Source organism: Portunus trituberculatus, chromosome 31, assembly GCF_017591435.1.
Source record: "Portunus trituberculatus isolate SZX2019 chromosome 31, ASM1759143v1, whole genome shotgun sequence".
Classification (NCBI taxonomy): Eukaryota; Metazoa; Arthropoda; class Malacostraca; order Decapoda; family Portunidae; genus Portunus; species Portunus trituberculatus.
The window spans coordinates 10181863-10200850 of NC_059285.1; the positions used below are offsets into that span (position 1 = coordinate 10181863).

Below are 18988 nucleotides of genomic sequence, written 5' to 3' on the forward strand. Positions count from 1 at the left end.
GAGGACATCTTACTGAGTAGTTTGTTTACATTCACTTACCGTCAATCAGTCGATACTTCTCAGTCACTATGTGTGAACGTGTTCCGACTAGAAGAGTTTGCTCGATACTTCTAGCGACTTTGAATTTCAGTGGCATATTGACAAGTGTGAACCAGCCTTAAGCTTCCTCCTTTCCCTTATAGAGATCTTCGCTATAAGCACATTTCCTTTGCATTGCGTGTGGTCTTGTAACTGACGGCGTGCAAGAATTGGAATTGTAAGGAACAAGATCTGAAACCAAGAAAATCGATTCTTTCAGAATGAAAAGAGACCAACGAAAATGTTGCTCTTGAAAATAGATTGTGGATGAAAATAGATAATTTATGCATCACAGTATGTAAAAATAGTAGTAATAGGTCTGGTAATAATAATAATAATAATAATAATAATAATAATAATAATAATAATAATAATAATAATAATAATAATAATAATAATAATAATAATAATAATAATAATAATAGTAATAATAATAATAATAATAATAATAATAATAATAATAATAATAATAATAATAATAATAATAATAATAATAATAATAATAATAATAATAATGAAAATTATAATAACAATGATAATAGTGATAATAATAATAATAATAATAATAATAATAATAATAATATAATAATAATAATAATAATAATAATAATAATAATAATAATAAAAATGAAAATGATAATAACAATAATAATAATAATAATAATAATAATAATAATAATAATAATAAAAATGAAAATTATAATAACAATAATAATAATAATAATAATAATAATAATAATAATAATAATGATAATAATCTAATAATAATAATAATAATAATAATAATAATAATAATAAAAAATAATGAAAATAATAACCATTGTAAGGAACAGGAGAGACAGCATAATACAGCTTTTCTATCTATTTCTTCAATTTAATTTATTTTTAAACATATTTTTCAAAGCATTTACCACTTTCACTTCTCCCTGTATCCTATAACATTTCAGAACCCTCATCCCTTTTCATTACTTCATTTTGTACTCATGATCCTTTCCTACATCTCCCTCAGGACCTCCCTCATCTTCTTTATCACATCTTTTCACACTTTCCCTCCCTCTACAGGTAGTACTGAAAGTTTTAAGGCTCTGAAATCTTGTATCTTTTTTTATTTTCATTATTGAGATTTCTTATCTAACTTCAGATTGGAGGGTAGCAATAGTGTCATATTCAAAGCTGGACATCTACAAAGTCTATTAAGTGCTTTACACACATACAGAAATTTGGATTACAATTCAGAGAGACCTGTAATCATTTTAAATATATAAAAAATATACAAGTGCCTCACTGAATCTGCCAAAAATATATATCACTGCATTTGATTGGACATTTCATAAACAGTAAAGGCATTTTGCTCTCCCACCTAGCCACTGAATGGACCCTCACTGCTCCCTGTCAGGATGTGCTGGCAATGCTGTGGAGGATTTTGGATTCATTTACTTGTGATATACTTGAGTCAGTAATCTAATTGGTCTGGAGTGATAAGGTGTGAATGAATTAGTTTCCAAATACATAGTATATTAAGTGTACATAGATATTTCAACACAAAAAATCTAAAATGATTTCTTGTTTGGTGGATGCATGCCAGGTCTGTATGCAATCAATCAATGAGTCTCACTACATGTCCCTGACAGGGTGGCTGTGATGGGCTCTGCAAGGCAGCTGATGACTGCTGCACAACAGTATAGACAGAAAATATTCACAGAAACCCAGCAGTCACCCATATGCAAGTCAACACTGCACCTGTGAATCCTAGGCACAAAATCTCACCTGTGGCAAATATGGGTTTACCCAAGAGGCCAGGGTGGTATGAGTAGTGTGTTTGTTTGGTGTGTACCACGTGCCTCCAAGGATGTGCTCGTGACCAGCTTCAGGAGTAACTACACTATAACTAAAGCAAAATATGACTCGCAGGAGCTGAGCCACAAGAATATCTACAGCTGTTTACAACCCTCCTTCATCAAGTGGTGGTTTATATATATATATATATATATATATATATATATATATATATATATATATATATATATATATATATATATATATATATATATATATATATATATAGTTTCCCAATATATTTTACTTTATACTTTTAGTGATGTGAATTTCATAAAAAAGACATGGGAATATTACTAACTAAACATTTCTTCTGCTTGAATAACCACAATTTCCATCACCAGTTTTTCAGATCTTGCCAACGTCACTATATTATGCTTAACTTTGAAAAATATACATGAATTTCTTTATAAGTCTACTTCTATCAATGTACAGAGTATCCAGCTCTGTAGGGGATCTCAGTGATGGGACGTGGCAGCTTGCGGTAAGTACCGGACAGACTTGAGGTAACACTGGTGGTGGCGGTCAAGGGTGTCTGTTGATGATCGTTACCTGTGTCTGTTTAATCTTAATTGTCAACAAAACTGAAGGTTCATACTACTTCACTTTCAATCATCAGCAGAACCGTAACTGATGCAAATTTATCTAGAGATGTATGTGTTTGATAATGCAGCATGAATGAGTAAATACAATAAGATTTAAGTCTGTTACAAAGTAATGCAATTTACATTCTCCTGAGCCCCAAGGAACTCAGTGGGCCTTACAGGACTAATGCTTTGGTATCAATTCAGCATCCCAGAGCTCTAATGTTCTTTGGGGGGGCCATTGTACATCTGTCTTGTCTATTATATTTACCTTTAATGAACATATTTGACGGAGAACCTAACGATATGTATGATTATGTTATTTTCAATGTGAAAATACATAAAAGATGTTGCTTATATCATAAAGACAAAACAATTGCCAGTATAAAGCTGATAAATTCAGATAAGTCATGGAAATAAATAATTCATTACATACAATAAAAATTTTTTTTAAAGACATACCTCAATCTAAATCTTTCTATGTATTCATACTTTGATTATTAAGAATCCATTGTATTTGTTATTAGAAATCTAAATTGTTATTAAGGAGATAACAACATAATTTTTACTTTCCTGATTCCAGTCAACCACTCAAGTCACTCTAAGCATGAACTTATCCAGCCTTCCTGGATCACCTGCTGCCACCATGAATCATGTTTCCTCATGTGGCTCCAACTCCCACAAAATCACTGACTTAACTCTCACACAGTAAATCACAAGAATATTCTAATTACAAAACTGGTTGTCTACTCAGGGAACATCAAGTATTCCTAGACATCTGGTGCTTTGTTATCCTCACGCTTTGATAGTCTCTATCACCCAAACCAACTGTGGATCACACTTGAGATGGAACTTCACCTCATCCAAACAGTGCACAAATTGATGATGTATAGAGATGTCAAGACAAGGATGCCAGTAGGGGCCACATGGGTGCTGCCTGCTGCTTCCTGCTCACTAGAGGCTGCTGGTTCTCTTCCCTCCACAGTCTCCAGCATGGTTTCAACTCCCTCCATGTCCTTATCTTGCATATCATTCTGTGCCACCTCCAGTTCTGTTGGTGTCTCTTCAGGTACTGACTCAATGAATGTTTCATCTTCATGACTTGTTTCATCATCTATCACAGTCTCCACTTCATCCTTTTCCTTCTTGGGTTTAGTCTTCTTTGTGACAGAAGGAGTGGTGGTGGTAGTGGTGGTGGTGGTGGTAGTAGTGGTGGCAGGGATGGTCATAGGTGGTGGTCCCTCTGTCTTGGACTCACTGTCATGCTCATCCTCTGTCACAAAATAATCATCATAGTCTTTGTCATCATATTCGGTGTGAGTGCAGTTGATCTCATCCGAACCATCATGACAGTCCTCAAAGTCGTCACAGGGTCGCACACAGGAGCCGTCCTTGCAACGGTAAGACCGGCTCGCTGGACACTCTAGCGCGTGGCAGTTCTTCTCATCCTCACCATCAAAACAGTTATTTCTTCCATCACATACCTGGTAACATGACAAATTATTTAAAAACATGCAAGTACTTTCATTTAGAAATAATGCCTAATAATGATAGAAAATTAGTTATAAGTACTGTGCTATAAAAGTAAGAAGACTTTTGCCTTTATGTTGTCCTGATCAATCATCTGCATAATGATAATTCTTTCCATGATTCATTAAATTATCATTAGATACATTCAATGGTCCATATCTTCCCTTTCACTCACTTGGCAGCTACATACAATATGAATAACACACTTCCCTCCCACTAAGTCATAAGTGATACATCTGACAAGGTACAGCACAACTCAGGAATGCAACATACCCGATACTCATCTATGCAGATGCCATTGTCACAAGTGAACATGTTGGGTGGACATGTGGGTGGAGACGTCACTTGTGGTGGTGGTGAGGGCGAGGGACAGTTCTGCTCATCAGTGCCATCACTGCAGTCATTCCTCCCATCACATAGCAGACCCCTGGGAACAATGCATAAACTGTTAACCTATACATACATTTATGCTATGCATGTCATCTCTGCCTTGTAAAAAGTGACACATAAACTACTGAAGTTGAATAAAATGTCTTCCTGTCTTGTGGTATAAAATGAGCCACTACACATAATGCTAAATTATACACAATTCCTTAATACCAACCCATTGGTAGAGATCACACAGACCTCTGCACTTCCCTACCAGAGATGAGGAGCCATGGTACACAAACAATGATTGCTTACCCATCAATGCATATTCCATTGGTACATTTGAAGTTCCTGTTAGGAGGACAGAGGATGTTGGTGCAATTCTGCTCATCTAATCCATCATCACAGCCATCTATGACACCATTGCAAACCTGCAGGTGTGAAACTTCAATTACACCTTAACATTCAAGTTCTGGTGACTCACTGAATAACAAATACTGTCCATGAGGGGCTGGAAAACACACAATGACAACAAAAGCAGCAACAATTAGCAGAGTTTAATTTCCTGATTGATTAAATTTAACAAAGTCTTCATTACAATGTTACCTGAATTGCAGACTTTTGGCCATGGGTAAAGTCATGATCAAAAGAAAACAATAAGTCACTCTCACTACATTTTGCCACAGGCTTTGGTTCTCTGAGCTGCTGAGAGTCAATCATGTACCAGGTTCTGCAAGGAGACTCAGCAGATCAGAGGAATCCAGATTAAGCAAAAGCAGCTAATGCAACAAAAATGAGGATGGAAAGTTACTCAACTTATGACCACAACTATACCTCATGAAGTGCAATAAAATTAGTAAAAAATAATGGATGATTCTTTGCTAATTGTGCTTAAAACATTATTCTCCTCAACAGAAAACAAGGGCAGGAGTGTGCAAGTGTTGGGATGGACAGCAATGTACAAAGCAGGGCAAGGGGTCAGATAACCTCAAGACAGATTAATGCTCTAATCTATCTATGGAAAGATCCTTAATAAAGTTTATATAAGAATGATGACACAAAATAGTTGAAGCTTTCCTGAATATATACATTACATGAAAATTTGTGAAACATTATCAGTTTCAAATGCAGGTGAAGTAAAGATGATGAAAATATTTATGACAATATACTAAGATGGATAAAAAACAGCAAAATACAAATTGTGATCAGCAAGTAAGTGAAGGTAGGAAAGAGCAACACCAGCCATGAGGAAACAAAATAAAAAATTGCCCATGAACAAAACTGTGTATGAGTAAGTACTGTAAGCAATAAACCAAAAATAGGCAGAATCCACTTTAAAGATAAATGTTATTACTTTATGGAGCTAAAAACTACTTGTTCTGATTCATTAATGAGATAAATAAAAATAAAAAACAAATAAATATATAAATGTTATCAGTCAATTTGCTTTTGATGCAAATTCTTGTATGCATTTATTTTAGATACTTTGAAAAATATCTATCTTGTAATACTGATTGCATAATCTTCTCATTCTTCTTGCCATCTCTAATCAAATCTTCTTGCAATCTGTCTCCAGCCATCCTATAAAATCACTGCCTGTACCACGTCAGCTGTTATCTAACATCTGCATAAAAGCTTCATTTTATGATGAGTATCTCATATGCCAAGCTCAGAATGAATCACAAGAAAAGTTCTTATGGATGCTCATCATTCAGCATTCACCAAAACAATGCCAGTCACTTGCGAAATTGCTTCTATGGACTATGCAGGGCAAGGCTCATCTAACATTTTCAAATCAGTACACAAAGATAGTACTCCCTCCTAAATTACAAAAATTAAAGTAATGTTTCAAGCATTTAAGTATCAACTCCTCTTTTGTTTGATTACACACAACTTAGGAGGGGATGACTGCACCTATGTATGTATGTCTGTGAAGCAGAACATTGCTTTAGAGTTGCCTGCAAGTTACTATAAAGCAAAGCATATTAGAGCACAATTCACATTAAGTGATGTACAAAAGAAGAAGCACCACACACAGTATACCTGATCCATGCTGATACAAAGACCGCTTAAGCACTTGAAGGGTCGCTCAGCAGGACAGTGTTTTCTGTCACATACCAGTTCATCTGTTGCGTCAAGGCAATTAAATGTTCCATCACACACCATCCTCTCAGAAATACATTTTCCATAGTCACACTTGAAGGAACGGGTTGAGGGGCAAACATGGACACTCTTGCAGAATTCAAAGAACTCATCATCCCCTTCATCACAGTCTTTGAACACTCCATCACAGAGGCTCTCCTTGGGAATGCATTTCCCACTCCGGCACCTGAGGGAGGAACATGGTACAGCTCACCAATCACATACACACACACACACACACACACACACACACACACACACACACACACACAGTTTGAGTGAAGAAGTGGTGTCAGCAACGAGTGTGCATAGTTTTAAAGAAAAATTGGATAAGTGTAGATATGGAGATGGAGCCACACGAGCATAAAGCCCAGGCCCTGTAAAACTACAACTAGGTAAACACACACACACACACACACACACACACACACACACACACACACACACACGTAGTGTAGTGGTTAGCACGCTCGGCTCACAATTGAGAGGGTCTGGGTTCGAGTCCCAGAAAGTGGCGAGGTAAATGGGCAAGCCTTTTAATGTGCAGCCCCTGTTCACCTAGCAGTAAATAGGTACGGGATGTAACTCGAGGGGTTGTGGCCTCGCTTTCCCGGTGTGTGGAGTTCATTGTGGTCTCAGTCCTACCCAAAGATCAGTCTATGAGCTCTGAGCTCGCTCCATAATGGGGAAGGCTGGCTGGGTGACCATCAAATGACCAAGGTGAATTACACACACACACACCTAATTACTGTGTATGTAAAAATTGATTATTGAGGAGGAGGAATCAGTAAATGGATAAAAAGTCCATTACTGTTAAGAAAAAGAGAAGCTGGATGTTGGTGGTGCTGCACAAGGCTTTCATCAGGCACAAATGACACAACAGTAATGGATATGTTCTGATTTTATGAGCCCATGAATATAAAGCTACTACTGATAATGATGACTTTGCTATAATTTTTCTATAATGTTCTTTTGAAAGTAATTATGGCACCTTCTTGATTTTTAAATATGACTAAAGTTTATTACCAGTTCATCTTTCTGTGTCCATATGCACTACATAAATACTAATAATACTGGTAGTAAAAGTATAATTTAAGTGAGTTGAGTTCTTCACAGAAAAAAATACTTTTGGTGGATCTACAAAATAGACATACAGTCCTGCTGAAGGTATTCATAATACTAGAACTAGCCCAGGTGGACAAATGGAAACTGAGATAAAGATTTTTTAATAACAAACAGAGTTCTGTTACTCAGGGATATAAAACTGAACTACATAACCATATCATTCCCTCCTCTTTTTTCTCAGAATATGCAAACAATAGTGAAATAAAGAATTACACCATTCTTAGTTAACCATGAGAGATGACTTGGCATGCTCACCTGAAGGGTCTGTCTCTGGGACAAGGGAAGGACCTGCAGAAGCGAGGATCTTCATCCTCTCCTCCAGGGCAGGCTGGCTCTCCATTACACAAGTCCATCAAGTCGAGACATAATGTGCTCGTTTGGCAGCGGGCAATCTTGTCTCGAGGGCAAGGCTCTGAATGTGACAGTATTGAAATTAATGAGATATTAATAACAGTTCAGCTTTCTGAGTGTAGACATAAAGCTACATTACAATAAGATACACCAGATATTTTCATTGACACACATGCTTCATCTTTCCGATGCATTATCTTACACATCTAAAAGTAAATTATTTGTTTGACAAAAAGCATTCATGAACTCACTGGACCAGCAATGTCCTTCATCAGCACCATTCATGCACTGCACAGTTCCATCACACATATTGGTGCGGGTGGTGCACTGGCCAGTCACATCCCCGCACCAAAAGCGGTTGACTGGACTGCTATCGCTGCAGCATCCTGAGAGTGAAAAGGAGAGATACGTACATTAGATAATAATGACTTAACAATACCTATGAGTAATGCTTAAGTAACAAGGCAATATTTTCATGCTAAAACTGTTTATAAGAACTTTGTTTCTCTTGTCCACTATAGGTTGCACTGGAGACTAGCAAACATATCCTTTCCTAGCCCATCTCACCTGGCTCTCTGGGGTTTATGTTACACTCCTTGTACACACAACGGCCGGCCTCACAGCCGTATCCCACACCGCGGCACATGAAGTCATTGGTGCAGGGACTGTCAGCACCCACACACACCCCAGGGATGTCCTCCTCCTCTCCCTCGCAGCCCACCACTTCTGTCAACAAAATATCATATATAAGATAATAGTAATGATTAAGGAAATAAGAAATTTTCATCCTCAATCCACTTTGTATGTATATTAGAACAAAAATACATGAATATGGTAAATATACATAAAAATACAGTTGGATTAGAAGTTGCAAACTAACCCTCAGCAATGTACTTCATGTTCATGACAATGGTGGGCCAGATGTACTGTGGGACATGCCAGTGGTAGGGGTTGCCGTCGCCACGCTTGGATGCCATCTCTCTTACTCCTTCTATGGGTTGTGGAGTAACTTCCAAAATGAAGATTTTCACTCCAAGTTTCTTGAGATGCTGTGCACCAGCTTTATCAGTGCCTTCTGTTCCTGCACTGCCAAACACTGGCAGGACTAGAGGCACATGAACAATACATTACTTAATGATTAAAATTGTAACTGTTACCATTTTCAAAATGTGAATTAGTAGTAATTGCACTAATGCATGCTGTTTACCAGAATTGACCAAGTAACAAAAAGCAAGAACAAAAGTATACACTTTCAAAATACATAAATTACAATTGCTTTTGTGGCAACTATAACTTTGAGAACCTTCATATATTAGCAGCTTTGATGAGGGAGGCCACTACACACCCACACTCTAAAACATTAATTCTGATTCTGAGGTATCCTTCATACAAATACAACATGATTTTCTTGACAATTATGTATTGATCTGAATTCCCCCGAAAGTCAAGCGTACCATACTATCACTTACACAGGACTTTGCAGTTCGACTTGGACTTCTTGAACTTCTTGAAAGCTTCCCGCAGCACCATCTCAAGGCGGGTTGGCCACTTTTGGTGTGTGAGGTCTTTGAAGGCATTCTTCAAGGCACATTTATTTGTACCTTCTCCAAAAGACAGCTTGGATTGTGTGTAGTCTGAGTACGTCATCACACTCACCCGGTTTGTCGTTGAAATTCTGTCAAAATATATAACTTTATCAGCAACACCAAGCCAGACTATGAACATTTAGTGTGTCACTGGAGACAGGATTCAGAACACATTAAAATCTAGTCCTCCAGCCTCACACTACTGACACCTTCCTACTTGAAGCAATAAAGTGTATTAACAGTTTTATGATTGTCTGTCTTTTTAAAATTTTAATGATATTGTGTATCACATAAACTGATGGTAGCATACATTATATCATACATGAAATGCACATAAGTATGATTTATTTAGTTGTGTGCAGATATTCTTCATGTAGCAACAGGTAGGTACCAGTTATAAAGTCACATATGGAAAGAAAAAGGCTTGACAAATGCTTTCTCACTTTCATGAAACACTTGTTAAAATTTTGCAATTAGAGTGAAATTTCCTGAAAGATGCCACACTGATGCTTACATTTGGTCAGCAATGGTGTGTACCAGGTTGGCCTGAGCTGGAAGTGTCTGGTCAGTGGCATCCGTTGAGACATGAAGGAAGAACATCGTGTCACACTTACACTCTCCCTCAGCTATCACATCACTCAGGGAAGTAGCAATTTCACCTGTAATTGTTAGAGATTTGGTGAGTGTGTGCTGACTCCTGTCAATTCTATGAACATTTTTCTTAACTCTTTCACTGTTATGAACTATAGGACACTTGTTAATAGTTCAGTATAATAATAATCATTAATAAGCCAAATACAATAACACACACTAAATGTATGAAATGCTCAATCACTTTCACTATTGTCAAAAATTCACCATGCACCTACTCAAGATCTCATCCGTGTGTGGCTGCTCTGTTACTGGCGGCGGTCTTCTTTGGTTCTCTGCAAAACAAATAAACAATCAGCATCACCAACATGTACAATGGAGATAACTCTTAATTTGTTCATGAAGGAGCATGGAACACCAGAAAGTGATATAACACAAGATATTATAATGATAGAAATATACCTTGTTAAGAATTTGCAATAATTTCTTGTCACATAACTTTTTTTACTACCACTAAACTCCTTCACACACTTCTATTCCTCATTCCATTCTTTCCTTCCCCTAGTATAATCAAATGTCCAGCAGTGTTTATTGAGTCACCAAAACAATGTCAAACCCTCCACCACACCATGGGACACTGCCACCTGATGAAGAGAACCAACAGCTCTCAAGTTCTGCCAGGATTGAAGGAGTTGACTCAGTGGCATGGCTATAGTTTGTCTATTCTACAGTCAAAGTCGCCATTGGGTCTCAGTCTGAGGAAGTGGACAATTAGTTTCTTACAGTTGACCTCCTGGTAGAGGCTTATGCCTGTGGCTCCTGATTTTCATTTCCATATTATGGTAGCATGTGCCAGATCTCATGTGCTTTATAATTATAATATGATTCTTGATTTGCCTAGAACAGATTTAGTTTAGCCTCAAATTTCTTTACATAAGTTGCTGAAACTACCCACTCAGGCAAAAGATTCCAAGAGTTTACTACTCTACCCAAAAAGGCATATTTCTTTACATTTAATCTGGATCTTGGCTTGAAAAGTTTCAGTGAATTTCTTTACTTGTACTAACTTCATTACATTTCAGTAATCCCTTGCAACATATCTCATCATATTTTTCACAAAAAATAGTGAAAGTTTCTATCATATCTCCCTGTGTCCTTCTGTAGGCTAGTGTTGATAGTGTCAGTTTCCTGAGTCTTTCTTCATAATTGAGACCTTTTAGTTTTAGAGCCATCCTTGTAGCTCTGTGTTGGACATTCTCCACCACCTCAATGTCTTTTAAGGGGTGAGAATTCCAGCCAGAAATTACATACTCTAGATATATGGGCTTATCACCGCTTTGAACAAAACAAATTAGGTTACTGTTCAAAAAATATTGTAGTTTATTGATGATATGATTAATGTTATGTGTAGCCTATATTTAATTTCTGTTGACCAAAACAATAATCACAAAGACAGACCACTATTTTCCTAAAGATATAACAAGCATTTTCTTTCCAGACCCGAGACTCAGCGGCCCAGCCTTCCAGTTTGCCGTCCTTCCCAGAAGTAATATTGTAATACAAAAGTAAAATGCACATGTTAACCCCCACAAGGCCAGTTCACACGTGTCAATATAAGGCTGGAAATGCTGGCATCTAAAAGTATCGACAAGACAGAGCCCTGCTAGTTGGAACACGTTCACACGTAGCGGCTGGAAAGTATCGGCTAGTTTCCCTACATTTCTTGTAAGAAGAGTGTTCATCTTAACAAAAGATTATGCACAATTGTGATCAAATTAAATAATTCAATTCTCACCTCCAACAGCACCCTGCAGGGAGGAAAACAGTCATCAGACAGTGGCAGCGATCTCATCGAATGTAATTCTAAGTAGGGTGTTTTTGCTGTACTACTCATTGTTCGGGTCCCAGACAAGTTATTTCTATTTGTCCCTCACTAGCTCCAACATCTTCCTCTCTGGCCTCTGCTTCTGGACAACTATATGTTCAAACCTTCCGTAACGTCACAATGTAAACAAAGCTGCTAGCGGCTGGACAAGGCCAGTTGATTGTCGTAAGAGTAGCCTGGGATACCAAAAGGTCAGTCTTGTTTTGCGACTGGTTTCTCCACCCGGTAGCCGGTAGGCACCGAAATCAACCCGAAAGCTCTAGCGACATATTGTCATGAGTGAACCTGTCTCTCTCTCTCTCTCTCTCTCTCTCTCTCTCTCTCTCTCTCTCTCTCTCTCTCTCTCTCTCTCTCTCTCTCTCTCTCTCTCTATATCTATATATATATATATATATATATATATATATATATATATATATATATATATATATATATATATATATATATATATATATATATATATATATATATATATATATATATATATATATATATATATATATATATATATATATATATATATATATATATATATATATATATATATATATATATATATATAGTACACACACAGTATATCAGACCAAATTAGCTTACTTTTTAGATAGATAAGGAAGCCTCTACTGTGTCTATCAAGAATATGCACTTAGGTCATAGCATTAGAAGTTCGTGTATATTGACGTAGTGCTTTTTGAAAGTAGTGGAGGCGCGGTGCAGAAATGTTTCAGAGTGGGGGCGAGCCAGTGCAGACTGGAGCCACGGGTGGTGGAGCCAGTGCCTATCATGTCTCCCCCTCAGCACTATACACACACACACACACACACACACACACACACACACACACACTGTATCACCATCTATATAACGAAGAATAGGACAACATACACACACACACACACACACACACGGTAGCTCATTGGTTAGAGCGCTGGCTTCACAAGTCAGAGGACCGGGGTTCGATTCCCCGGCCGGGTGGAGATATTTGGGTGTGTCTCCTTTCACGTGTAGCCCCTGTTCACCTAGCAGTGAGTAGGTACGGGTACGGGATGTAAATCGAGGAGTTGTGACCTTGTTGTCCCGGTGTGTGGTGTGTGCCTGGTCTCAGGCCTATCCGAAGATCGGAAATAATGTGCTCTGAGCTCGTTCCGTAGGGCTGTCTCGTCAGAGACTGCAGCAGATCAAACAGTGAAACACACACACATTGTATCACCATCTATATAACGAAAAATAGGGCAACACACACACACACACACACACACACACATCATCATCATCATAATCATCTTTTGTACAATGAAAAACAGGTCAGCGAAGAGGAGGAGGAGGAGGAGGAGGGAGCAGGAGGAGGAGCAGGAGGAGGAGGCAACACACACACACACACACACACACACTGTATCACCATCTATATAACGAAGAATAGGACAACACACACACACACACACACACACACACACACACACACACACACACACACACACACACACACACACTGTATCACCATCTATATAACGAAGAATAGGACAACACACAACATAAATAAAATTGCCTGCGCCACTAATGGGCGGAAGCTGAACAGCGCTTCCCATACACTCTTCAAGTGTGCCTACAGGCGCTATAGGCCTTACCGTACACACACACACACACACACACACACACACACACACACACTGTATCACCATCTATATAACGAAAAATAGGACAACACACACACACACACACACACACACACACACACACACACACACACACACGATATAACAAAGTAAATCATGGTAGCCTACATATGGACAAGAAGAGAAGGTAGCAGGGAGGCTGTCGTCATCGTGATGTCACGGCATGGCCTTGTGGGCTGATGACGTCACGGCCTGAGCTGGCCCAGCCTGGCGGGCTTATATATATAATGTAAATTATTAAAAAAAACAATGCTGCCATACCCAAATGCTTTACATATTTTGACTTGGCACATACTTTAACACACACACACACACACACACACACACACACACACACACACACACACACAATTCCAAACTCTAGTAATAAAGATTTTTCAAAAGAAGTATAAATAAGATGTTGGAACCTTGACCCTCCTTAAAAACATTGAAATATCCGTCCATTCTCACTTCAGAGGAACGAAACAAACTTTAAAAGAATATTAACAGTCTTTTCCGATACTTTAGAGTGAATTAGAGCCAGAAATTAATAATTCACAAGGGTAGCAAGCAAACTATTAATGGAACATTAACAGCGTTAGAAAACAATTCAACTTCCCACATCCAATAACCGGAAAGGCAAGAAAACTCTAAAACACATCAACTTTTTGTTGAAAACAATAACAACTTGATATTGGCTCAAAAAAAAAAAAAAAAATTCCAGGACGCTCCTGAAAATTTGGCACCCCAAAAAAACACCTTTATTTAACATATAAACAACGCCAACAAAATGTTGCTCCCCACACGCGTACGGAAAACACTTCAAACACAACGAAATACTTTTAGAAAGCATCAAATCTTACTATTCAGTCCAAATAAACACTCCAGAAAATAAGGAAAATAATTCTGGAATCGGGGTAGGCTGGAGTTGTCATATCCAAGATGGCGGCAGGGCCGTGGAAGGTTCGTACGTACCTCATGCACTTAAACCTTCACCAAACTTAAATCTGCCCATGGCAGATGTATCTCAATAGCTAATATGAATGTTTGGTGAAGTGGCTGCATGTTGCAGCAAGACAGGCGTATAACAAAGAGAGATAAGGATGGAAATGGCTAATAAAAAAGAAGGATACAAGATGACGGTGGTGGATAATAGTGAGAGATAAGGCTGGTTATGTCAATAAATAGGGACTGGCCGGCCGCCACCACAGTTGTTTTGTATGAATAATTAGCTAAATATCAATACAAAAAGCTAAATGATAGGTAAATAATATTGAGAATATCCCAAAAACGAATAATAATGCTTAATCTCCTCGCCCATATATAAAAAATGGCACGGAAGACATTTGATGATTTATCCTGAGTTATACCTTGGTTGTAATTTGTCTTAAATAAACGCTGAGACAGGGTAAGGCCTGTGTCACTCACTTTGATAACTTAGTTCTGCCTCTGTGGTTCTGTTTCGTGGCTTTAGTCAAGTAATGAGATTATTTGGAGACGTAGAAACACCAGCGCAGTCTTGTTAATTCTGCCACTAAAAACTTGATAACACTTGTGAAATCCCTTTTGAGTGTAAAAATCTTATTGATATGTCGCTAGGAGAGTCTTAAAATCGAGTGTTAATTCAACAAGAAGCTTTCACGTAAAGTAGTAACTGCTAATCCGGGCATCGTTTGCTGTCACGAAAGAGTCGAAAAAACTAAACTGGAAGGGTGGTTGACGCCGCTGCTTGTATCAGTGTAGCAACAATTGCCGTATTAATTACCTTATTATTTGAAAGGAAAGTTTATCACCAGAGTGATATCAATACCACTGCATAGATATAGTAGGTACAACTCATCCTATATTTGTATTCATAGTAATAGTAATGATATAAGTAGGTATGAAGTAATGTGAATCCTGCTAGTTCTTCCTCAATGTTGCGAGCGCGCCCATTAACAATTAGATGACGTTCTGATCGGAAATGTCTTTACAAGACTACGGCTTGTTTCTATACGCTCGTTTTTTAACCTAACCTAACCGAATCTAATATAACAACCATCAAGCAAATAAGCATAAACAAGGTGTCTGACTGTCTCTTTCCTCTCATCTGAAAAAAAAAAGCAACAACAATAAATCTGCCCTATATGATTACTTTTATTCAACTGACGGCATCGTAATGCCTGGAACACTAGCTATTCATTTCTAAATACAACAAACTTTAAAGAACGAATAGTTATATAATATTTACTTTGCGTCAGAACAGGACAATATTTAGCTTAGTATCCCCTTTAATTCTGAGTTGTGCAACAATTGACATTAATTCATAAGTTATATATGGAGTGTCAGTAAGCATTTACAAAATGTATGCAAGTGTGGTGAAGATTTGGTAAATGTGGCGTGTGTAAGTGTGTGTGTTAATTTGTAATTTTTCAAGTGTGTGCGTGTATGTGTATTTACCTAGTTGTAGTTTTACAGGGCCTGGGCTTTATGCTCGTGTGGCCCCGTCTCCATATCTACACTTATCCAATTTTTCTTTAAAATTATGCACACTCGTTGCTGACACCACTTCCTCACTCAAACTGTTCCACGTCTCAACACATCTTTGCGGGAAACTATATTTTTTAACATCTCTCAGACATCTTCCCTTCCTCAGTTTCTTACTATGCGATCTTGTGCTTCTAATGTCATATTCTTCTCTCAGGATCAGTTTCTCATTATCCACTTGATCCATTCCGTTAATCAATTTATAAACTTATATCAGATCCTCTCTCTCTCTTCTCTGTTCCAGGGTTGGTAGATCCATTCCAGGGTTGGTGTGTGTGTGTGTGTGTGTGTGTGTGTGTGTCTGTGTGTGTGTGTGTGTGTGTGTGTGTGTGTGTGTGTGTGTGTGTGTGTGTGTGTGTGTGTGTGTGTGTATTTACCTAGTTGTATTTACCTAGTTGTAGTTTTACAGGGCCTGGGCTTTATGCTCATGTGGTCCCGTCTCCATATCTACACTTATCCAATTTTTCTTTAAAACTATGTACACTCTTTGCTGACACCACTTCCTCACTCAAACTGTTCCAAGTCTCAACACATCTTTGCGGAAACTAAATTTTTTAACATCTCTCAGACATCGTCCCTTCCTTAGTTTCTTACTATGCGATCTTGTGCTTCTAAAGTCATATTCTTCTCTCAGGATCAGTTTCTCATTATCCACTTCATCCATTCCGTTAATCAATTTATAAACTTGTATCAGATCCCTCTCTCTCTCTCTGCTCCAAGGTTGGTAGATCCATTGCCTTTAGTCTCTCCTCATATGCCATCCCTTTAAATTCTGGAACCATTCTTGTAGCCATTTTTGTAGTCTCTCTAATTTTCTTATGTGTTTCTTTTATGGGGAGTCCACACAACTCCTGCATATTCCAATCTAGGTCTTATTTTAGTACTTATCAATTTCTTCATCATTTCCTTGTCCATATAGTGAAATGCTACTCCAATATTCCTTAGCAAATTATACGTCTCTCTGAAAATTCTATCAATATGGCTTACCGGTTGATTATTTTCTTCCATTGTCACTCCCAAGTCCTTTTCCTTTTTTTACTTTTTCTAGTTCTACTCCATCTCCCATCTTATAGATTCCCACTGGTCGTCTTTCACTTTTTCCCATTTCCATGACATGGCTTTTGTCCACATTACATGGATTTTGTGTGTGTGTGTGTGTGTGTGTGTGTGTGTGTGTGTGTGTGTGTGTGTGTGTGTGTGTGTGTGTGTAATTCACCACGGTCATCTGCTGGTCACCCAGCCAGTCTTCCCCATAACGGAGCGAGCTCAGAGCTCATAGACCGATCTTCGGGTAGGACTGAGACCACAACACACTCCACACACCGGAAAAGCGAGGCCATAACCCCTCGAGTTACATCCCGTACCTATTTACTGCTAGGTGAACAGGGACTACACTTTAAGAGGCTTGCCCATTTACCTCGCCGCGCCGGGACTCGAACCCGGCCCTCTCGATTGTGAGTCGAGCGTGCTAACCACTTCACACACACATACACGTGTGTGTGTGTGTGTGTGTGTGTGTGTGTGTGTGTGTGCTTGCGTGTATGCATAATCTGTCACCACTATACATACGGTTATTTTCATTGTTACTACTACTACTACTACTACTCCTATTATTATCACCACGCATTTAAGCCTGTGAGGCGGTGGTATAGTGGATAAGGTGGTGAGCGTGGGATCGGGCAGACGTTCACACGTAGGTTCAAATCCCACCACGCCCTGATACTTTGCCATTCGTCGAGTGGTTTAAAGTTACCTACATGTCACCATGATACCAATGTTTCTAGGTGGGTACACCAAAGATGCTCTTGGGTGGTGATATGGACGCTTATATGTATACCACTATAAATAAAATTGCCTGAGCCACTGCTGGGTGGAATCTTAACAGCGCTTCCAATACTCATCAAGTTACCTACAGTCGCTATAGGCCAAAGCATAAAAAAAAAAATTATATATAAATATCAATAGCATGCACTTGCCTTATAACGTGAAACTGACAACTATAAGGACGAAAAGTGTCGCCCAAAAAATCGTCACCCGGAGCGGACCATCCCCTCGCCCGCCCCTGCCTTAGTGACGCCACTAGTGGCTCTAGCGATCATGAACAAAGTGAGACTATAGACTCCTTACCTACAACAATCCTGATGGCAGCAGAGTCCACACCCGCTGTATTGGAGGCCTCGCAGACGTAGGTGCCGGCATGTTGGGGTTCGATGGTATGCAGGGCGAGCAGCACCTTGTTGTAGCCACGGTAGGCGTAACCCAGTGCCCCCGTTACGATTTCGTGATCCTGTGGTGCGAGTATTAAATAAAAAGACAAAATTACTATCATTCTTCTTTTATATTATTTTCACAGGTACAAGGAAGCAATGTATTGAGGTAGAAATAACGTGGCGAATAGAGTATTAGGTTTCTCGGTATTTTTAGAAGTGTTAAAAGCAGGAGTCCCGAAGTAATACTAAAATTATACTTGGTGCTGGTCAGGCCACATCTTGACTATGCGGTACAATTCTGGTCCCCACATTTCAGGAAGGACATAGCTCTGTTGGAGTCAGTGGAAAGGAGGATGACTAAAAGATACAGGGAATGAGGGATATTCCTATGAAGAGAGACTGAAAAACTTAATTTGCATTCCTTAGAGAGACGTAGGTTAAGAGGAGACCTGATAGAAGTATTTAAGTGGTATAAGGGTTTTAACAGAGGGACATGAATGTAGTTCTTAGGATCAGTAGCGGG

The 18988-nt window shown here is 38.5% G+C and overlaps 1 protein-coding gene across 1 annotated transcript; it reads right to left on the reverse strand.

Annotated features, from left to right (window-relative positions):
• Window positions 1-1169: 1169 nt before the first annotated feature.
• On the reverse strand, window positions 1170-18548 carry LOC123511268 (low-density lipoprotein receptor-related protein 2-like). Its single transcript, XM_045267011.1, has 12 exons — window positions 18383-18548; window positions 10471-10527; window positions 10116-10260; window positions 9485-9690; window positions 8896-9120; window positions 8583-8741; window positions 8267-8401; window positions 7920-8076; window positions 6441-6726; window positions 4713-4828; window positions 4302-4455; window positions 1170-3982 (listed from the first exon to the last, which is right to left on the reverse strand). Exons 3-12 carry the CDS (start codon window positions 10199-10201, stop codon window positions 3353-3355), a joined length of 2154 nt encoding a protein of 717 aa, XP_045122946.1. The 5' UTR covers window positions 10202-10260; window positions 10471-10527; window positions 18383-18548; the 3' UTR covers window positions 1170-3352.
• Between the last annotated feature and the right edge of the window lie 440 nt (window positions 18549-18988).

What these genes read in the sequence shown, in the direction of transcription:
- LOC123511268 (XM_045267011.1), bottom strand. Translation starts at nt 10,201, where the DNA reads ATGTTCTTCCTTCATGTCTCAACGGATGCCACTGACCAGACACTTCCA. An exon ending in GTCGAACTGCAAAGTCCTGT is followed by an intron (nt 9,121 to 9,484) that starts GTAAGTGATAGT and finishes ATGTGCCTCTAG; the next exon opens with TCCTGCCAGTGTTTGGCAGT. An exon ending in TTTGTATCAGCATGGATCAG is followed by an intron (nt 4,829 to 6,440) that starts GTATACTGTGTG and finishes TCACACCTGCAG; the next exon opens with GTTTGCAATGGTGTCATAGA.